The sequence below is a fragment of the Lichenostomus cassidix genome, chromosome 17 (assembly GCF_008360975.1).
Source record: "Lichenostomus cassidix isolate B80296 chromosome 17, HeHo_3.0, whole genome shotgun sequence".
Lineage (NCBI taxonomy): Eukaryota > Metazoa > Chordata > Aves > Passeriformes > Meliphagidae > Lichenostomus > Lichenostomus cassidix.
Genome location: NC_139497.1, coordinates 5,511,870 through 5,532,467, shown reverse-complemented (window position 1 = coordinate 5,532,467; position 20,598 = coordinate 5,511,870). Strand labels below are relative to the sequence as shown.

Genomic DNA, 20,598 nt, shown 5'->3' with positions numbered 1-20,598 from the left:
GGGCTGCCTATAGATCCAGCAGAGGGGGAATGTGCTGACTCCCTGCTGCAGCTGACACAGGTGAAGCTGTGCAAATGCCAGAGGAACGGTGCACAGCTCCAGCAGGCACAAAGGCACACGCTGCTGCAGTTTCCCGTGGAGGGGTTGCAGTGTGTCCGTGGGGATAATGTAGGGTTGGGGAAGGCAGGGAAATTTTCAGCTGAAAAGTCAGTGGATTGGGCACTCTTTAACAGCTGCATCTCAAAAAATGTCATGTCAAAAAATACCTTCTGTCACAACTGCTACTTGTCCCTTTTTTTGTTGTGGCAATTGAGAGTAAACACTGTTGTAGACATTTACATTCCAAACCTTCTGATTGAATTTGTATCTTCAAATTAAGCCGTCACACTTGATTATGCTGTAACAAGAACCATCATTTGCCAAGTCCAGATAACTTGCTTTACTTTCTGTTTTGACCTTCAGATTATGTAGTTTTTTGTTTTGTTTTTAACTAACTGGAAAGGTTCATTCATACCAAATTAACTAAGCTTTCCCGTTGGTAATGTAACCTTTTTTTTGCATGAGGAGGTCTGTCATTCTCAATAGCTTGGGTAATACTAACATCAAATTGTTTTATGTGACAAGGAAGCAAAAGAAAAGTAATTTACAGGTATTGTGACAGAAAAAAATTCAGCCATATCCTTATGCTGGTCATTAGTTGAATGTTATCTTGATTTCCCCCTCCCTTTTAGACTCTACATTCTTCCATCATGTTGTCATCGTTTCGTAAAGTCAAAGTCCAGGTATTTTTCCGTAATGCATGAAGTGCCCTTGCCACACTTGCCTGCCTTTATTGCAGTGACCTGTTTGTGACAAAAGCCACTGGTTTGACTTTATTCTATACAGCAGGTGCTTTATTTGCACTTAGTGTGAGTCTGATCTGCCTTTCCTTTAATACTTTGAGTTGCCTAATTTGTCTGTGATGCATGATGTGTGAACATTTTATAGGAGTTATAGTTTAATATAATCAGGTTTTGATACAGATTAATTTTCCAAGAGGTTTTTGTTTTAAAATATACTTGAGCAGAATCTTTTTCTTTATAGGATCTGCAAATCAACCGTGAGGAGATTTACAATGTAGAACATTGTGCATTCAAAGTTGGCTTTGGTTCCTGTTCATCCACTTGCACAAATTTATAATCCTTGAGTTGTTGTGGTGTTACTGTTTCTACACAGTGATGTTTCCCTTTCAGTGGTGATAAAATACATAGGATGCATGGATCAGACTTCATCTGGGGAACACAAGCAACTAGATTTTATTTGGAAATGGTAGTGATGTAAATGTTTATACTGCAATTAAAATGACAATGGAAAGATAACAAATGGAGATGGAAAACGCTGGGGTTAATTATATAATCTTGCATTACCTGTAAACTCTGCATTTCTGCAATGCAGTCAAGGTAATTTGCTTTCTCAGGAGTCTCAGCAGAGTGCAGTCCTTGCCAGACCTGCATAGTTTTATCAAAGGTCTGTGATGTTAAAGCAAAACAAAGCCGATTAAAAAACCCTTGTGCATAAAGATGCCAAATTAAAATGGGCAATTCAGCTGCTCTTATTTATATAGTGGAATTAAGATTTTAAAATTAAATAGCTAAAAATGAACAGGTCTTTAACTGTTTTCATATTTTAAAAGTACATAGTTGAGGCTGTGGTCAAACCCTCTTGTCAGCCTAAATCACCAGCTTTACAGTCACTTTGGTTTAAACAGCTTACATGTGGTTTTTCTTTCAATGCGACAGTGTCTGTATCCCTGCAATACCTGCTTAAATTTTGGGGCTTGTTTGAATTTTACCTGCACTGTGGTTAGTCTGTAGGAGTCTACATTAAGCAGCAACTTGAGCACACCTTGATTTTTTTTTTTCTTGTACTGCAGTGCTTGACTGATTTTTCTAGCTTGAAGTTGGTGGAGGTTTGGGGCTGTTAATGACCTTCCTTAATAGTGTATTTGGACACACGGTTCTGCTGCACATAGTCTACCCTTAAATCGTCTTTATTTTGTAAATTTAAATTCAGCAAACCAAAAAGCTAGTCATTAATTTTGTCTCAATGTTTTAAATCTCCAGGATATTATATGACATCCTTTAGCTCCTTCTCTTTAACACAACATGCTCAGGCTCCCTTTGCAGGAGCCAGTGCTGTGCATGTTTTCAGAAGGATTCTCTTTGATTTTCCAGCAGTACAAGTACTTATGGACTTCCCTAAACTAGGCAGTCATGGTAGTTTTTTTCTTCCCCAGTGTTTAGAGGGAGCTGTGAATCGGAGAAATGAAAGCTGGGAAAAATGTGTGGGTTTTTCTTTCCCCCTCTCTGTCCTTTTGAAGGTTATTTTCACATCCATTTCACATTCATTTTTTCTTTAAAAAAGAAAGATCAGCAATCTGTTCCTGTTTCCCAGGAGGGAGTAGCTGATATCTGTTAAATCGTCTTTAGACAAGATTGACAATGTGTGGTGTTGATGAACATTTTAAAAAAATGCATTGAGCTGTTCATGTGTGCATACTTGGGAAGCAGGAATGTTTTGATAGGGAAAATATTTCTGCTACAGGGTACTGCTGAGGTCATGTATGCTGAATATATGTAACACATCAGGACTTGTCTTAAGAGAAAGTAATTATTTTACTACTTAAGATCGTAATATAACTGATATCTAGTTGTTTTTCAGGCAAAAGAGTTTAATTTTTTTAACCTTCATGTAATTGCTTTTAAACATACTCTAAAATCTTCCGCCTAGCACTGAGTGTATTTCACATTTGTGCTTTTAAATCCCTGAAAACGTGTTTTGGTAAGGGAAATGCTGACAGCTCTGCTGCATGGCACCACTAATTCCTGTTGAACCCACCTCGGTTCCGCTGTTGCTGAACTTGAATGGTGTTGCTGACATCATCGTTGTTGCACTGCAGTGTCTGTAAATACCTGCAGTTGTGTATTTTAGAGTGCCATTATGTATCATTTGTGTTGAATGGGGAAGGCATAGATGGAAGCGTGTGAGTAATAAGTTTGTTTTGGTGTTTTGTTTCTTTTTCTTAAATTTCCTACTTTCTTTTTGCTATTTTTTTTTCTTTTTAAACTACACCACCACAACGGTGCAGTGTGAAGAAGCCTTTCTGATTTTTTGAGTTAGACATAAGGTGACCTAATGTCAGTCTTACAGCATGAAAGGAGGAATGAAATGCCATCAGGACAGTCCAGATCCTCCGTCTGGGGCCTGGAAAGTTCTTTCAGCCCTCCCTTATCGCTCGGTACCGGCTGTGCCGGGCGGGGCCGGAGGGATGACGCTGATTATCTGGGGACAGCCTGGCACGGTGACATCCCAGTGCTTTCCACCTTAAAAACAGAAACCACAACTTTTAGTTGATGGGATTCATGCAAGAAGCGCAGTGGTGTATCCTAGGTTCAACAATGTAGTTGAACCAAGAAAGTTTGGGAACATCTTGGAGGGGTACTTAATATTCCAGGGGATGCTGCAGTTGGAGGTGATGCCATGGGAGGGAGGGAGACTGCATTGTTCTGCAGCATCCATGACTTTTGAGTTCTGAGCTCCCTGGTGGCTCTGGCAGCACAGACACTGCTGACGTCGACTGGGGCTGCAGGAAGAACAGTCCATTATTGCTACACCAAAGCACTTCTTTTACAATTGACTCGCTCCACTGTAGTTACAAAAGGAGCCTTTCTTTTAACCAATTTCAGCAAAAAGAGGAGCCAGATTGCCTGGCTTGTGTGGTGAGAGGCAAACCAGCTCCCAGGGTAAATTACAGGAGGTCTCCCATTTGGTTTTCAAAATTGTAAGAATATTTGAAATTATAATTTAAATAATTTAAATATTTTCCTAGATTAATAATTTAAAATAATTTAATAATTTAAAATGTTTTCAAATCACTTTTCAGAGGTTGCTTTTAATATTGAAATACAAGCTGAATTGTATTTTACAGTGAATGAGTGTCCAGTGTTCCAGAGACTAACCAGGATTTAATTTTATCCCAGTACTGCCCAAAACCCAACCCAGCAGAGAGGGGCTCCAGCCATGCAGTACATTAGACCAGCTGCCACTGTGTTATTCCTGAGCACAATGCAGTTTAAAAGAAGTATTGTTGGGATTCAAATGCAGCATGACAGGGCAGGAAAGGAAGTTTTTAGCAATAACTTCCTTTCCTGAAGGAAAAAGGCTGTTTGAAAGAATGCTGGAAAAAAACAGCTGCTTTCTCAGGGAGCCAGATCTGTGCTTGAGCTCGACTTACGCTCAGGGGTTTGAGCTTTTAATACTCAGATACACTAATCAAGTGGAGATTTTGGTACCACTGCCAGACGAAACCTGGGCTTCGTTTATGTAACACAGTCTGCACACAGTGGGGTGGTTTTTTTCTTTGCCCTCTTTTGTCAGTAATGAGGGGAAGAAAAAGCAAAGCTGAATTTTCTTTCCTTCCTGCAAGTGCCGCAGTGCAGCTGGGGCTCAGAGTTCATGGGAGCAAGGAGTGCTGCTGGCACGGCTGTCCTCTGGAGGGTGGGGACCTTGGAAGGGAGCTCAGGAATGTGTGGATTCGTCCCCATGTGTTCCTTTCTATCAGATTGTCCTTTTACAAGTGCTTGGAAGCCAAATGGGAAAACATGGCCCTGTAGATCACTTTCCAACCTGTGGAGTTTTCCATACAATTATGCAAGATACATGTCTAATTAAAGCATGCAGCTAACTAATGACTAAAGAACAATTTAATATTTAATGATGTATTTTAACTGATTGCCCATGTCTTTTAGTCTGCAGTTCTGGTCTGGGTTTCTTCCCTGGGTGATAGAATCAATGAGAAGTACCTTTAGCTTGGAGTGTGCAGAACTGATGGTAGAAAAGCATTAAGTGAATGGCATGTGTAAACACTTGCACAAAAAGACATTAATTGCAAAATTGCTCAAGGACAGAGTGTTTGTTGCAGCAACCTCTTGATATGCAGAGTTAGTTGTGAAATAAGTGGTTAAATATCCAAGCTTTAATGATAATAGTAGTTCTACTTCTTGAATTTATGTTACAGTTCTAGTGCCAGATCTCTATTGAAAATCAAGCTTTTTCAAAGTTTAGGAACTGAAAACTAAAGGTTGTCCCAATATTAATAAAAAAGAGAAAGAGCAGATCAGTAGTCAAGTCTTTGCTGCCTGTGGTAACAATACTAGGTTTTAATATAAGTAGAAGGATTTAGTATATGTAGAAGGATGTAGAAGGATTTTCAGTTGGAGCAAGATCATTGTTTAAACAAAATGCTCCTTGTCTTACTTGTCTAAGGCCAGATCCGTGAAGCTTCCTACTGGCTTTTGAAAAGTTATGTAGAGAGTGGCAGGATAGGTTTGTAACTTATTTTAATTGAGAGAATAAAGAAGATGTGCATCTGATGGAGATGTGTGTCTATATATGTATGTGAAATATATATAGATGTATGTGGGCCAGTTAACTTGTTCAAAGAACAGTGATATTCTTTCTTTAGTTTATCTGTATTGCGTTTTTTAAATAAAATGTTTCTAGATATTGTATGTTTTGTACAAGAAATGTTTTATGTCTGTGTCTACACATATTTGTGCACAAACCCACATTTTTAGCACTTGTATTGGACACTTGCATGCTACAGTCTGAGATGACACAGATTTTATATGACTGCAGCCATATTTGTGCAAACCAAATAGGTGTTAAATGTCTTTGTAAATGTTCCTTTACCACTATATTCTGCTAGAAGTGTGTTTTTATTTTTATGTAAGCTATTTGTATTTTACACACATACCTGCACACACAGAATAAGACTGTAAGTAAACCACATGTGTTTTTAAAGAAACAGCATTTTTTGCATGGATCTCTTCCTGCCCTACCAATGTTTTATAAGACAAACATAATGGAGTTTTATTTGTGCTTTCAGAAAATGGATCCAAGTGGTGTAAAAGTGTTGGAAACGGCAGAAGATATCCAAGAAAGGCGTCAGCAAGTTTTGGACCGTTACCACAGGTTCAAGGAACTCTCTTCTCTGAGGCGCCAAAAACTTGAAGATTCCTATCGATTCCAGTTTTTCCAGCGTGATGCAGATGAGCTTGAAAAATGGATCCAGGAGAAACTGCAGATTGCATCTGATGAAAATTACAAAGACCCAAGCAACTTGCAGGCAAGTCCTTCTGCCATTTTATATTTCCTGTGATATTAATTTTAGGGTGTTACAGGTCAGCCGGGATAGAACAAACACAGAAATGAAACTTGATCTGAGAGTGAAGAAAGATGAATGCAAATACCCATGACCTTGCAAAGGGCTCTTCAAAAGCCTGGCTTTTTTGCTGATGTAATTGGACTATTTCTAATAATGGATTAGATGCTACTTCAGCATAGAAAAAGTTGCTCAATGTAATGTAGTGTAAAACCAATTTGGAATGTGTTGGATGCCTTAATTTTGTGAATAAATATGAATTATCGCTTAATATTTCTACAAGAAAAAAGATATAGAAAACAAGCTTGTGTGGGTAGAAGTAGCTGACAGGTTCTCAGGGGTTTGAACACCATCATGTGCAAGAGCAAGCACAAGAAAGAAATAACTACAATTGGAATGTTTGAATCCACCTATGAAGCACATGATACAATTGATTTCAACTGTGCAGTTTTATTATTTGTTTGTCAGTTCTGAATGCGCATAAAATAAACTAAAAATTTTGATGCTGAGGAATGTGGAGGAGTCCCTGCACTGAATCTCAGTCACAGTCTTTGATGTTTTTCTTTCAGGGGAAGCTGCAGAAGCACCAAGCCTTTGAAGCTGAGGTGCAGGCCAATTCAGGAGCCATAATTAAACTAGATGAGACTGGAAATCAGATGATAAATGAAGGACACTTTGCATCTGAAACCATCAGGGTGAGTTTTAAAACTTTTTTCCCTCCCACCTTTTACAGGTCTTTCCTTAAGCACTTTGTTCAGATTGCACAAATATGTCTGTATTCTAAATCACTCTTCAAAAATTCTGCAGGCATTTGATTAGTAAAGTCATGAGAGAATTTGTATTTGTAAAGCTCAGAGATGTTTTTCTCTTTCATGAGCCCCCATCTTATAGCTTTTTTTGGACCCAGTTCTGAGGAGTACTGTTCAAATATGAGATATTTTTGTAGTGATTATCAAACTGAATTGATAAGTTCAGCACTTCATTCTAACCTGCCTTTACTGGTTCAGTCCTTCACGCCATACCGGACTGCCCAGCGCCCGATAGTCACGGCCACCCAAGTGGGGTCCCACATCCGAGTAGGTGAAGCTTGTGGCTCTGCAGTGCAACTTGTTTTTGCAATGTCTCCTTCCTTCCTTGGTTGACAGTTTGCAACATCCTTCTGGGCTGTGCTCAGAGCTCTTTTCTCCCTTGAAACCTCTTTAATTGAACGTTCTGAGTGGATTAAGTGGGTATCCACCCATGATGTTCAAAAGCTTCTCTTGAATGACTTTCAAGTTTCAGGTCTCGATGAGCAAAGTGTTACAATGGGTGGAGCAGTTACTTTCCTGTTTTGCAAGTTGTGTGCATGTGTGGGAGTGTGGTTTTACTTTTCATTGTCTATAAAATATATAGTGGCTTCCAACAATTTTGATAGGCCAAATAAAGCCAGAGAGACTCAGTATTAAAACTAGTAATTGCTCCTAGTATGTCCATATTATGTCACTTCACAATGTTTCCTAAATATATTAACGGACTAGTATTAAGAGAAATGGTTGAAATATGGTAAGATGGCATAAGTTTGACTTGAAACAAATGTATTATCTTAAATAAAAATAAATTCCCAAAGGAGGATAAAATTAACTTACTGGGAGTTGACTTTTGTATAAAACACTGAACATTTGAAGGGGAGAGCAGCAAATTTTTGGTCTCACTTCATATTAACAGGGAATTTAAATCAAATTTTATCTCAAGACGTTTAGCTCATAGTTATGAAAGGATAACTATTTGATAGCTTCATTAATTAATAACTGTGTGAATAGTCAGTTCAGTAATTTCTAATTTTGTGTTGTTAAAACACTTTACATAATTTGAAAACTATTTACTGGAGATAAAATCATGAGGTTTGTCCCTCACCCTTTGTTTAAAGTAAAGTTTAAAGTATACAACTTCAGAAAAATAAATAAATCTACTGTCAAGGACAGGAAGGGAATAAATCTCATCTCTGGCAGAGGATTTTAATAACATCCTTTTGTTTCAGACTCGACTGCAGGAGCTGCACCGACTATGGGAATTATTGATGGAAAAGATGAGAGAGAAGGGAGTCAAGTTATTGCAAGCACAGAAATTGGTGCAATATTTACGGGAGTGTGAAGATGTCTTGGACTGGATCAATGATAAGGTGTATAATTATCTCCCTTTACTGTGTCCTTGATGAGAAATTCGATGTGTTTGTGTGGAAAATTTCTGTCAGCACAGAATTGCTGGAGGTCAGGTAGTCACAGAAAGCTTGTAAAGGCAACTGTACATTTTATTTGGGTATTCACGTTGCATCAGCAGTAGATTTGCAAACTGCTGTTGTTCTTTTGCAGACACAAGAAAAGTTATTAGAGTAAAAGGAAGCCTGTGTGTTGGAGAACTCTTTCAGCATAATCAATTCTTCCTTTGCTTTGAGGAGACAAATAAAATTCAAGTTTCCTCTAAGGGAAATCTTCAACATGTAAAAGCTAGTGTTTTTTTAATAAATATTCTCAATTATTTGTCCTAGAAAGGAGCCAGCCCAAGCAGCAAGCAGTATGTACTTACTTACTTAATGATCAGGATATCTTTAGATATACATTATAAGAACACGAGCTGCAGGAGAATCGTTGGCTCTTGATTGTTTGAACTGTAAGGAAACAAACCACAAACCACACTATCAAAAGGAAAAAAAGCCACAAAATAATCACGCTGGTTTCCTTAAATGATGGTTTGCTATTTTGTGTCGCTGTGGGTTCAAACTGTGTAACAGTTACTGAATATGACAATGCACTTTTTGTGCACAAATCTTGCATCAGAAGCCTACAGCAAATGCCCATAAACAGTGTAAAATGCAATAAATTCTAGTCACTCTGTGTGCTTAGAATTTGTACTTGAAAAATTAATATGCCCAAGGAAGATGAAAAAATTATTCTCTTAGCAATCTTACATATTTTCTGCAATAATGGGTAGATTCTGTGGTAGGGAATGGAGTTTAGTGGATAAAACTTTCTGACCTTAAATGCTGTGATTGTCTTTGACCTATTGAAATATAGGACAGTTTGCTTCCTAATTTTTAGTAGTGATTTCCCATAGGATATACTGAAATTAACTTTCTTTTTTTTTTTTTTTCCCAATGTCCTAGGAAGCAATAGTGACCTCAGAAGAGCTTGGACAGGACTTAGAGCATGTTGAAGTTTTGCAAAAGAAGTTTGAGGAGTTCCAGACAGATCTTGCAGCTCATGAAGAAAGAGTAAATGAAGTGAACCAATTTGCTGGCAAACTTATCCAGGTAAGCATTTATGTGTTGAAAATCTCTCTTGGCAAGTCAGTTATCACAGCAAACATTTTTCTGTAACTTCCCCTTTTTCCCCCCTGATCTGGGGCAGATCTTTCAGTTTTGCTCCACATGGATACTTGTCTGTCTTCACCTTAAATGGTCACCATTTGATGCACTTGTTCTTCTGCTGAACGGCCTGAGTAACTGGCCCAGCTGAGAATGTTCCTGAAAATGTGGAGAGTAGTGATTAGTAAGAGAAACTGTCACATTTGGGGTTAAATGTATTTCCCTTGGACAAGCAGGTTTAATATCTCTTCTGATTTGATATCTGGGACCTGATCAAGGATGGAGACAGGGCTGGAAGTTAAAAAGATGATAATGTTTACAGCCCTCTTCCCATGGACTAATTAGTATATAGGGAAACCACTACAAGAGTATTGAATGTTTGCACAGTGAAATTTCAGGGAAACTATTGAATTGACAGTAATTGTAAATTGATCTCTGGAAGACCAGCAGCGTTTTGTCAATGGACATAAAACCAATGAAAATGTGAATATAGCATTTTTCCTTTGCTTGCCAGGAACAGCACCCTGAAGAAGAACTGATAAAGTCCAAACAGGATGAAGTAAATGCAAGCTGGCAGCGTCTTAAGGGACTTGCCCTTCAGAGGCAGGGAAAACTCTTTGGGGCAGCTGAAGTTCAGCGTTTCAACAGGTATGAGCTTGGCTGGATCTGCTGAATGATGTAACCCTTGTGTGGGTGTTTAATGATGCATTCAGCTGCACACAGTAGTATGAGAAGAGCTACTGTCTTCTATGGCTTTGCTTTGCTCTTCCACATGACTTGTTGAATGAAGACCTTGTTGTTCTACAGTTATTTTAGAATGGTCATTCTGATAGAGCTTTTCAGCCCTTGGCAGTTTTGTTCATTCCTGCTAATGGCATTTTGCTCTCCTTTCCTCTGAGGGCTTTTTCCCCCAGTTCTGTCCTAGATGAGCCTTAAATGGGGTGTACTTTTTTGATTGGATGTCGGCCCAGTTGTTCTGGAGGCTTTGAGCAATGTCTTTCCAGTCTCATCTCCATCTACAGCATTTTGAGATTTGCTGTAATGAAGTTGGAGAGGGGTCCAGAGTGAGAAATGGACCCATTCAGTGATGGTGCTCAGTGGTGCTGTAATTCCTTATTTGCATCTGATGACAGTGGCCTGTTAATATGCTTCAAAGTTTCTTGAGATGTAAAGAAGTCTATTTGTTTGTTTTCTAAAAGATGTTTGTAGTTGGCTGCGGTGTTTATATATGTGGGTTTGTATGCCAGTACGTCTAGCACACGTATGGGAACACATCCTGCTTTCTTCCTTTTTCCAGCTGTGCAGTCTGCTTTCAATTTGTGCTTTGTTTTGAAGGGATGTGGATGAAACAATCAGCTGGATTAAGGAGAAGGGGCAGTTGATGGCCTCAGATGATTTTGGTAGAGACTTAGCCAGTGTGCAGGCATTACTGCGCAAACACGAAGGCCTGGAAAGAGACCTGGCAGCTCTGGAAGATAAGGTACCCCTGCAAGATGCATTTTAGCTACAGTTTTAACAAGGTAACCTGCTTGTAAAGGGCTGGAAGCTCACTCACAGTTTGTGCCTGGGTTTAGGTGAAGGCCCTGTGTGCAGAAGCTGACCGTTTGCAGCAGTCTCACCCAATAAATGCTTCCCAAATTCAAGTGAAACGGGAGGAGCTCATTGCCAACTGGGAGCAGATCCGGACGCTGGCAGCAGAGAGGCACGCTCGCCTCAACGACTCCTACAGGTGTGTCACTGCAATAGGACAGTGCTCCTTCCTTCCTTGTGCACATTTGACAGAGGGCTCTTGGGAGGAGAAGAAAGAGATGGCATTTCCAAAATTTTGGGATGATTCTGGTGTTTTCGGAGCAGTCTTGTTCACCAAATTCTATTTTACATTAGCTTCTTGTAGTAAAAGAAATATTTATATAATTGAAAAAACATTGCAGCTTTGGATCAATTATGAAAATAGACACAGTGCTGTTTTCTCTGTCTGAGTTGATATGTGCATTTTAAAGTACAGTATCTTACAATGTTTCAGTTTTGCTGGGAAAAAAGCTTTTTTAGTACTTTTATTTCAAATTTGTTCACTATGGAGTCTTTAAGAGTCTCTGTGAAGACTGAGTATGATGTATTGTTTGATATATTGTCTGACCAAATGAATTCCCTGTTTTTGTGGTAGTTCTTTGTTAGTGCAGGATTTGTCTTCATCCAGTCTTGTTTCTATACTAACCTGCTCTCTGAAACACAACCTGTTAGATCATTGTTGAGAAGCCATACTAAAAACAGACTAATCCTAATATGGTGGTTAGTTTACATCCTTTCTGGTTTTGTTTTTCTGCCCTTTGTTCCCTCCCACGATGTGGGATTTTTGGCAGTGGAGACCCACACAAATAATCTTTTTCTTTACCTTCTCTGCCATAGTCTCTTCAGAGCAATTAACAACAAATGTAAAAGGGAAACAGAAACTGATTACTGTTGCTGATAAGTGCTAAGTACGTGCCAAAGGCAATAACTAAAGGCATTCTGGAAGGAATTTGAGGATTTGTTTGCTTGTTTTAAGGCTGAGGCATGTGCAGTTGAATTTTTCTGTCAGTTCCCTCCTCCCCCACACTGTAATGGTTGTGACAGAAGCAGCCCTGTGGATTATCTTGAGAACTGTATTTTGATTTCTGTTGTCCTCAGCGTGTAGTTAGGATTATTAATTTTACTTACAATATAAGTTATATGCAAAACGTGTCTTTCAGACATTGATTTAGAACCCAGCATTTTCATAACTTCAAAAGACTTCTTTTTTGATTCAAAGCATATTTAGTTATTTAATATTCTGAGCGCATTTTTCTGTTTTATTTCTGTCTGAGGAACAGCTTTTGTGTTTGTAACCCTTTCTCTGGGGAAAGGGGAGAGAAACTGTGCAATCTAATTATTCCCAACCATTTTTCCCTTTGCTTCCCTAAGGCTGCAGCGCTTTCTCGCAGACTTCCGAGACCTCACCAGCTGGGTGACTGAGATGAAGGCTCTGATAAATGCTGATGAACTTGCCAACGATGTGGCTGGGGCAGAAGCCCTTCTAGACAGACATCAGGAACATAAGGTAGAGTGGTTATACAGCCAAATGCAATCAGCAGCCCTCTGATTTGTATGTCTAACACAGTCTCTGAGTCAGTGTTGTAGCACTGGAATGCTTTGATCATGCAACTAACACAGTAGTAGATTGCCATCCTGATTTAATATTTTTAATTTGTTTCTAGATAGTAGATATGCACTAATTACTAAGTATTTAGGAATGCTTATGTTAATATTTTATAAAAAATAAGCCTGATAGCAGCCAGTTGGACTGAGCCTGAGGATTTCCTACAATTAATCAGAAAGAGTACAGCTCAAATCAACTTTTAGGTTAATTTTAATGTAGGAATTTATACCTACCTTGTGTGCATTGTAAGGTAATTTTGACACCCTATTTTAAGATAAATTTTGATAATGGCTTATTCACATCTGCTTTCATAGGGAGAAATTGATGCCCATGAAGACAGCTTCAAATCTGCTGATGAGTCAGGCCAGGCTTTGCTCGCTGCTGGGCACTATGCTTCTGATGAAGTTAAGGAAAAGGTAAGTTGAGAGCAAGAGCTCCTAGAAGAATTTTGCCTCTTTCTTCTGTGTCCCTTAATTTAAAAGGATGATCACATCAGGAACAGATTTCATTCTTTACACAGGAGGTAGTTTTGAATTCAGTGCTAATCACTTTTTTTAGAGTCATAATTTGATTTTATATTGAGATAGAAGTGAACTAGGGTGTTAAATAAAATTATTATATATTCCTCTTCCCAATCCATTAGCTGACCATCCTCTCAGATGAAAGGTCTGCCTTGCTGGAACTGTGGGAGCTCCGCAGGCAGCAGTATGAGCAGTGCATGGACCTGCAGCTTTTCTACAGAGATACTGAACAAGTTGACAACTGGATGAGCAAACAAGAAGTGAGTGCCTGTCTTTGAACTTTCCAGATATGGTGGATTTTAATTTCTGGGTAGTCTTCTGTGGCTTAAGCAATCAGTATTGCCTAGTGGCAGTGCCATAAACACCCACTAGTGAGTGGGTGCTGTGCAGAGTAATTTGTCTGACTGCCTGAAATGCTGCAATGGCTGTTTCCATCTAAGGCTGAAACGATGAGCTATGACAAGTGGGCTTGATGTGTCTTTTGTGTGTGTTAACTCTTGTAAAATGCTGGTTGAATAAGAAGCTAAGAAGAATTATTAGCTCTCTTAGAAGTGTAAAGCAAACATCATTCCAGTATGTCATCTTTTACCTTTCAGTAATAACAAATGGCAGGAAATATCCCTGGCTGTGCTTGAGCTCACTTAGAGCATCTGACTATGGAAATAAAAATGTGTTTGTGTCCTTACTTCAGGCATTTCTGCTGAATGAAGACCTTGGTGATTCTCTGGACAGTGTGGAGGCTCTTCTAAAGAAGCATGAGGACTTTGAGAAATCCCTAAGTGCCCAAGAGGAGAAAATCACAGTAAGACATTTACATTAGATCATCACTAAATGGGCAAGAAGTGAAACCAAGGGCATTTATTGACATTGCTAGGGGATGGTAAAGGATGGGGTTTGCTTTGCAGAATGATCCACTGTTGTGTGGGATGTATTAGCTCGAAATAATGGGTATTGTCTCTAAAATGGAAAGCAGTGGAAAAGGTGTGGAATAGGGCTCAATTTCTGTCTCAGAGCTGGGTAACCTGACACTTCCCTATCATACCAGCACACAGGTGGACGAAGATTTTTAAAAAACCTGCACTCTTCCACATGGAGAGGATGATGGTACAGAGAGGAAAGGGTGTAAGGATAGGTCTGCTAATGGCTTTCTGCCAGTGTTACTCTGATGAACTTGGGGAATTGATATGCTAAACAAATTTGCACAAAGAATTTCTGTTACACCAAATAAATGGAAACTTGTTTTCCCTCTAGGCATTAGATGAGTTTGCTACTAAGTTGATTCAGAATAACCACTATGCCATGGATGATGTTGCTACACGCAGAGATGCTGTAAGTATCCAAAATACACTTGGACTGTAGACTTTAAATCTTGTTCTGCTTTATTATTTTACATGGGATGACTTCAGTATAGGATAAGTCAACAGAGCTGTCCCAAGAGGGATACAGAGGTGGTTCTTACAAGCTTGAAGAATTTAAAAACCTTTTACTTTCTTTCATTTTTTCAGCTGCTGAGCCGCCGAAATGCCCTTCATGAAAGAGCCATGTACCGTCGCGCTCAGCTGGCAGATTCTTTCCATCTGCAGCAGTTTTTCCGAGACTCTGATGAGCTCAAGAGTTGGGTTAATGAAAAGATGAAAACTGCAACTGATGAGGCCTACAAGGTAAGCACAAAGATGAATGGTAGAATGCTTTTAAGACAGTACTGGACTTAATGTAATCAGTCTAATGATAGGAAGCGGTGTCAGCCAAAATGTTGCTGATAGTCGGCAGTATTAATGGCAACAGGAGGAATCATAATTTCTTCCTGACCCCAAGGGGCATTTTTCCCTCATGCTGTAATCATGCCTATCCAATAGCTTTAAGTGTTCTGATTTAAGGCGCATTTTTGGCACCAGATCCTCTGGTGACACCATGGCATGTCTATGAATGTAGTCCAATTAAAAAAATTCTTCAGAGACCTTTTGGTACTGATTTTTGTATTGAAACGTTCCATTTCTTTCTTCATCTGTAGGATCCATCGAATTTGCAAGGTAAAGTTCAGAAACACCAGGCTTTTGAAGCAGAGCTGTCTGCTAACCAGAGTCGTATTGATGCCCTGGAGAAAGCTGGCCAGAAGCTGATTGATGTCAAGCACTATGCTTCTGATGAGGTGGCAGCTCGCATGAACGAAGTCATCAGCTTGTGGAAGAAACTTCTGGAGGCCACTGAGCTCAAAGGTACAACTTGCTCAGGAGAATATGGGCAGATTTCTGGAGTGTTTAGCTGGGAGAAGACAGGAAGTGAGTTAACTTCAGTTTCTTACTTTACCTATCTTGCCCTGTTCTTCTCTTGCCCCTGTCTTGCTCAGGTATAAAACTGCGAGAAGCCAATCAGCAGCAGCAGTTTAATCGCAATGTGGAGGACATTGAGCTCTGGCTGTATGAAGTAGAAGGACACTTGGCTTCTGATGACTATGGAAAAGATCTTACTAATGTTCAGAATCTTCAGAAGAAACATGCCCTGCTGGAGGCAGATGTTGCCGCCCATCAGGTAAGGGAAATAATTTTTATTCCTGCCCTTTCAGATCTGCTCACTCAAAAGATCTTATTTTCAGATGTGCTCAATCAGACACCTTAGCAGGTCTGGGTTTTTATAATTTTTTTAGCTTTGGGTTTTACAGTTCGCTAATAAAAAGTAATTTTGAACTGAAACATAACTTGTACATCTTGAAGAATAATATCTTGTAGACTTTAATAGAAATTAGCTTCTCAGTCACTGCCGCAGGTCACAGAAATTCTGACCTAATGCTGTTGCTGGATCAATTTTAGGATCGGATAGATGGCATTACCATCCAGGCACGCCAATTCCAAGAGGCTGGGCACTTTGATGCTGACAATATCAAGAAGAAACAAGAAGCTTTAGTGGCTCGTTATGAAGCTCTGAAGGACCCCATGGTAGCTCGTAAGCAGAAACTTGCAGATTCTCTTCGCCTGCAGCAGCTTTTCCGTGACATTGAGGATGAAGAGACCTGGATTAGGGAAAAAGAACCTATTGCAGCTTCCACAAACCGAGGTTGGTCCATCCTGGTATCTCTGGGATTTAGATATCAGAATTGCACTGTTATAAATTGTATCTTTATAGAACATTCCCTGAAAATTTCAAAACTGTTTATTGTGATTAACGTTGCCCGGAGTTAAGTATTTGCCATTGCCCCGGGTCTCTCAGGTGTTACTTACATAATTCAAATTATAACTTAGTTTCCATAAGTGCTCTGTCTTCATTGTTCAAGTTCTCAACTCTGCAAGTTTGTGTAGCACTGGCTGCAGCTGCCTTGAAATTCTTGTTTTATCTAGTGACTCTGATTTATCTGATTGATTATTTTGTATCTTTCAGGCAAGGACTTAATTGGTGTCCAGAATCTGCTAAAGAAGCACCAGGCTTTGCAGGCAGAAATTGCAGGCCATGAGCCTCGCATTAAAGCTGTCACCCAGAAGGGAAATGCTATGGTGGAAGAGGGTATGTCTCAGTATTTTTAACTTTGGCACAGTCCTTTGTTCTCTGGTCTAGCACAGTTAAGAATTACTGCCTATTTCTATCCTGACAAATAGACAGGTACCTGCTATCAGGATGAACTCCTGGTCATCCTTTCACCTGAAAATAAAAATAGGTTCCTTGGTGGGAACCTCTCATAATTTTCACAGATCTCTATCTGCTCTTGATGAACACTTACTCAGCAAGTTTGTGCCTATTGTATTTAGTCTCTGTAATTAAATTTGTTAAAGGGTTTTATCAGAGGTACATAATCACGATGTGAGAGAGAATTCTCCACAAAGATGGTAAGAGTAATTCCTGCTTTTAAATAAATAGGCGTCTTTATTTCTGACTTGGTGTTTTTAACACCAAAATACCAAAAAAAAAAAAAATCCTGCAAGTCTGAACTAATATTTGCCTGCTGCCAGAACTCTGCTGCTGGAAAGAGATTACCTTTCCTGTTTCATCATTGACAAATGTTATGATGTGTCTTGTTTTATTCCTAATGATTGAGATATCCTAGTACAGCTTGATTGACAGGGTCTGTGTTTACCATTTTGAGGCAAAAGGACCAGCTGAGTTATGTTTTTATTATTCTAGTCTGAATAGGTTTTAAATTGGTCTCATTTCTGTGACTTTGAAGAAGTACGAGTAATCATCTAATGTGTATTGATTTTTGTCTGCTGAAGTCCTTCAGTTCCCTCTGCTTCTGTTCCATAGGACACTTTGCAGCTGAGGATGTGAAAATCAAACTGAACGAGCTAAACCAGAAGTGGGACTCTCTGAAAGCCAAAGCATCTCAGCGTCGACAGGACCTGGAGGATTCCCTACAGGCTCAGCAGTACTTTGCTGATGCTAATGAGGCTGAATCCTGGATGAGGGAAAAGGAGCCTATTGTAGGCAGTACAGATTATGGGAAAGATGAAGACTCTGCTGAGGTATTTGAGATTCTTGGTTAAATCAGTTTTTCATAAGTATGGTGAGGATTTGTCTAGTGGTAAAAAAATGAGCTCTGAAAATTTCAGTATTCTTACCAAAGAGGATGGAAGATTCTTGCATCAAGCAAGATTTTGGCTCTGAGTCCAAAGATGACAATATTTTCCATGTCTTAGTTGTTACTGCACATGAAATTCTGCTGCTCAGTATATTAAGCCAACTGTGAGGAGGCTTTACTTCTGTATTCACTCTTATACAGGGTTTTGTTTTTTTAAGTATAATGAAAATAATATCAGCAAATGCCTCATGGGATGAGCATTTCAGTATGAGTCTGGTTTTCAGTAGTTCATTAGTCTGGAAGTAATTTTTTTTGTCTGGAGTTGTTTTATTGGTATCATTCTGCAGTCAAACACTACATCCCAGGCAGTGCTGACTGACATTTTATCAACATGAAGTGCAGTTAAAAGGCACCCTTTAAACTTACCCCATGTCACTCTGGAAATAGAGTTATTTCTGGTCAGAACAAAAGAATGTTGCAGAGATAAGGCAGAGGCAAAGCACTAGAAGCATTAGGACCACTATCTAGCCTGTGAATAAATAGAAGTGATTATTTCCATGAGAGTCACAAGGCTGGCAGCTCTGAAAAACCCACATTCCCTGTGTATGGAGTCAAAGTATATATTTTAAGCAGAGGAATATTTGTAAAATGGCAAGGTGTGCATGTTGTTTTTATCATCTACTTTCAGGCTCTTCTGAAGAAACATGAAGCTTTGATGTCTGATCTTTCTGCTTATGGCAGCAGCATCCAGGCATTGAGGGAACAGGCCCAGTCATGCAGGGTAAGGAAAAATGCTAATCACGTACCTAAAATTCAAGGGTCAGCAAAAGGTAAAAACAAAGCTCAATAACAGTTGTTGGTTTTGAGAGGTTATTGCAGACTGTGCTTGTTTGCTAAAAAAAAATTAGCAGTCTGTTTTTATAATTATAGGGCAGCTGTGTTGCTTTGAAATTAATTAGTTTAATGTTGTGGTTTTCAGGGTTTGAGCCCAGACAGCACCCAAACTGATCCTACAGTAGCTTTGACTAAGGCTGAAGTCTATTATAGGACTACTATATTGATTATAATAAGGACAGAACAGCTAATTTTCTCTTGTGCTCTTTTTTTTGTTTTTGTTTTTGTTTTTTTTTTGTTTGTTTGTTTTAGCAACAAGTTGCTCCCACAGATGATGAAACTGGAAAAGAGCTTGTTCTGGCACTCTATGATTACCAGGAGAAGAGTCCCCGGGAGGTGACAATGAAGAAGGGAGATATCCTCACCTTACTCAACAGCACCAACAAGGTGGGCTCTCACCTCCTGGTTTGCTGCCCTGCTTAGCTCCCTCAGTGGTTTGTTTGGTTTTGGCACATTTAGCCTGTGTCCCCATTCAGCACTTCAGCTGAACTTCTCCAGTTCATTTCCATGACTCCTCTATAGCGGCCAGCCTTTCCAAGACAGGACACGTGTCTGTGAAAAAACTTTAATTACCCACTGTGGAGGAATTTTTGGCCAAACACAAGGGGAGACATGGGAGTAAGACTTCTATGTCCTCAAGAAATATGTCAATGTTTGTTTGAAATGATCTCCATAACAAGAGCAACAGCTGGGAGCATCACTGGTTTCCTTGTGTTAATAGAAGTCCCTGATTTGCAACATTGAGTTGCCCAGCATTCTTTATGCTTGATGACAACCTCACAGTGGTTCCTTTGGGTTTTTTTCCTTCCAGGACTGGTGGAAGGTGGAAGTCAATGACCGTCAGGGATTTGTACCAGCTGCCTATGTGAAAAAACTGGATCCTGCCCAGTCTGCATCCCGAGAGAATCTCCTGGAGGAGCAAGGCAGCATAGCCCTGCGACAGGAGCAAATCGACAACCAGTAAGATCTAACTGATGAGATATGACACCATCAGCATTAGCTGGCTTGGCCTTTGCCTCACAGATGCCACCAGCTTAGGTTAATGCTTCTTACACTAGGGAATAATTAATTGGAGCAAAACAAGGGGCTCCTTTACCAGAGGCATCAGATTCAGTTGTTTTATTCTTACTCTAGATTTTCTTGTTGCTTTTTCCATTTTTAACTGTTAAACTCATGACACTAGAGCTCAACTTACTGTCTGACTTGAGTATTTTATGTGTTCCTTTTGTTGTTGTACCTAACTCCTTAAACTTGTTTGTGAGTTATATATGTCCTAAGCAGCTCTTGTATATGTAGTTGTCACTTCTTAATGTGTGATCTGTTTTGAAAAGCTTTCTAAAATTTGATTCCATAAAGTACAGTGCTCTCCCTATACAGGGCTGCCTCTGGAAGTGCCCTCCTTTTGAACTGGGACTACTTTGCTGCTAGCTCATCACTTTTTTTCCTGAAATGTGGTGCCAATATTTGTTGCCATTATTGGAGCTAAAATGTGTCCCCCTGTTCTTTTTTTTTTTTTCAATTCTTATCGTCTCTTTTAAAAGAGCAGCATATCGTTACAAACAGAGAAAACTGCAAGGCTGCTTGGTAATGACCTTCTTAAAGCACATGGTGGCTAGAGATTAATTCAAGCAAAGGCTGTGGGTGATAGCTGTGAGTGCTGGCTCATCTTATCAAGCCACTTGGAAGCCAAAGCTGAAAGTTTTCTGTGTACTCCCATCTGTTTGTGCAGCTACACTGTCGTTCTACGTGAGAATTTCCTCCCACTCAGTTGTATTGAGTCATCAGTTATTACAGTCCCATACAATAATTACCATCCTTAGCTCTAGAATTAAAAAATTAAAATAAAATCACACAAAAAAACCCCGACAACCTGCAACAAAAATCCTTTACCAGCACAAAGAAAAGATGCTGGAAAATTGTAGCTCTTTGGTCAGGATTTTAGTCATTCCCTCCATGGGTTTG

General features: G+C 39.4%; 1 protein-coding gene across 4 annotated transcripts in view; it reads left to right on the top strand.

Annotated features, from left to right (window-relative positions):
• Positions 1-20,598, top strand: part of SPTAN1 (spectrin alpha, non-erythrocytic 1) — a 46,326-nt gene that overhangs the window by 2,266 nt on the left and 23,462 nt on the right. For 3 of the 4 annotated variants that reach the window (XM_085077098.1, XM_085077096.1, XM_085077097.1), the window contains exons 1-20: positions 6,742-6,897; positions 8,220-8,360; positions 9,342-9,488; positions 10,057-10,190; positions 10,878-11,022; positions 11,117-11,271; positions 12,483-12,618; positions 13,032-13,133; positions 13,361-13,498; positions 13,930-14,040; positions 14,490-14,567; positions 14,744-14,899; positions 15,250-15,454; positions 15,586-15,767; positions 16,046-16,289; positions 16,611-16,733; positions 17,469-17,686; positions 18,431-18,523; positions 18,889-19,023; positions 19,448-19,596. In XM_085077098.1, the coding sequence (XP_084933224.1) occupies positions 6,757-6,897; positions 8,220-8,360; positions 9,342-9,488; positions 10,057-10,190; positions 10,878-11,022; positions 11,117-11,271; positions 12,483-12,618; positions 13,032-13,133; positions 13,361-13,498; positions 13,930-14,040; positions 14,490-14,567; positions 14,744-14,899; positions 15,250-15,454; positions 15,586-15,767; positions 16,046-16,289; positions 16,611-16,733; positions 17,469-17,686; positions 18,431-18,523; positions 18,889-19,023; positions 19,448-19,596 (2,933 nt within the window). In that variant the 5' untranslated portion in view covers positions 6,742-6,756. Of the gene's footprint in view, positions 1-731; positions 783-5,926; positions 6,167-6,741; positions 6,898-8,219; positions 8,361-9,341; positions 9,489-10,056; positions 10,191-10,877; positions 11,023-11,116; positions 11,272-12,482; positions 12,619-13,031; positions 13,134-13,360; positions 13,499-13,929; positions 14,041-14,489; positions 14,568-14,743; positions 14,900-15,249; positions 15,455-15,585; positions 15,768-16,045; positions 16,290-16,610; positions 16,734-17,468; positions 17,687-18,430; positions 18,524-18,888; positions 19,024-19,447; positions 19,597-20,598 lie in introns of those variants that run through there. The other variant, XM_085077100.1, reaches the window with a different exon arrangement.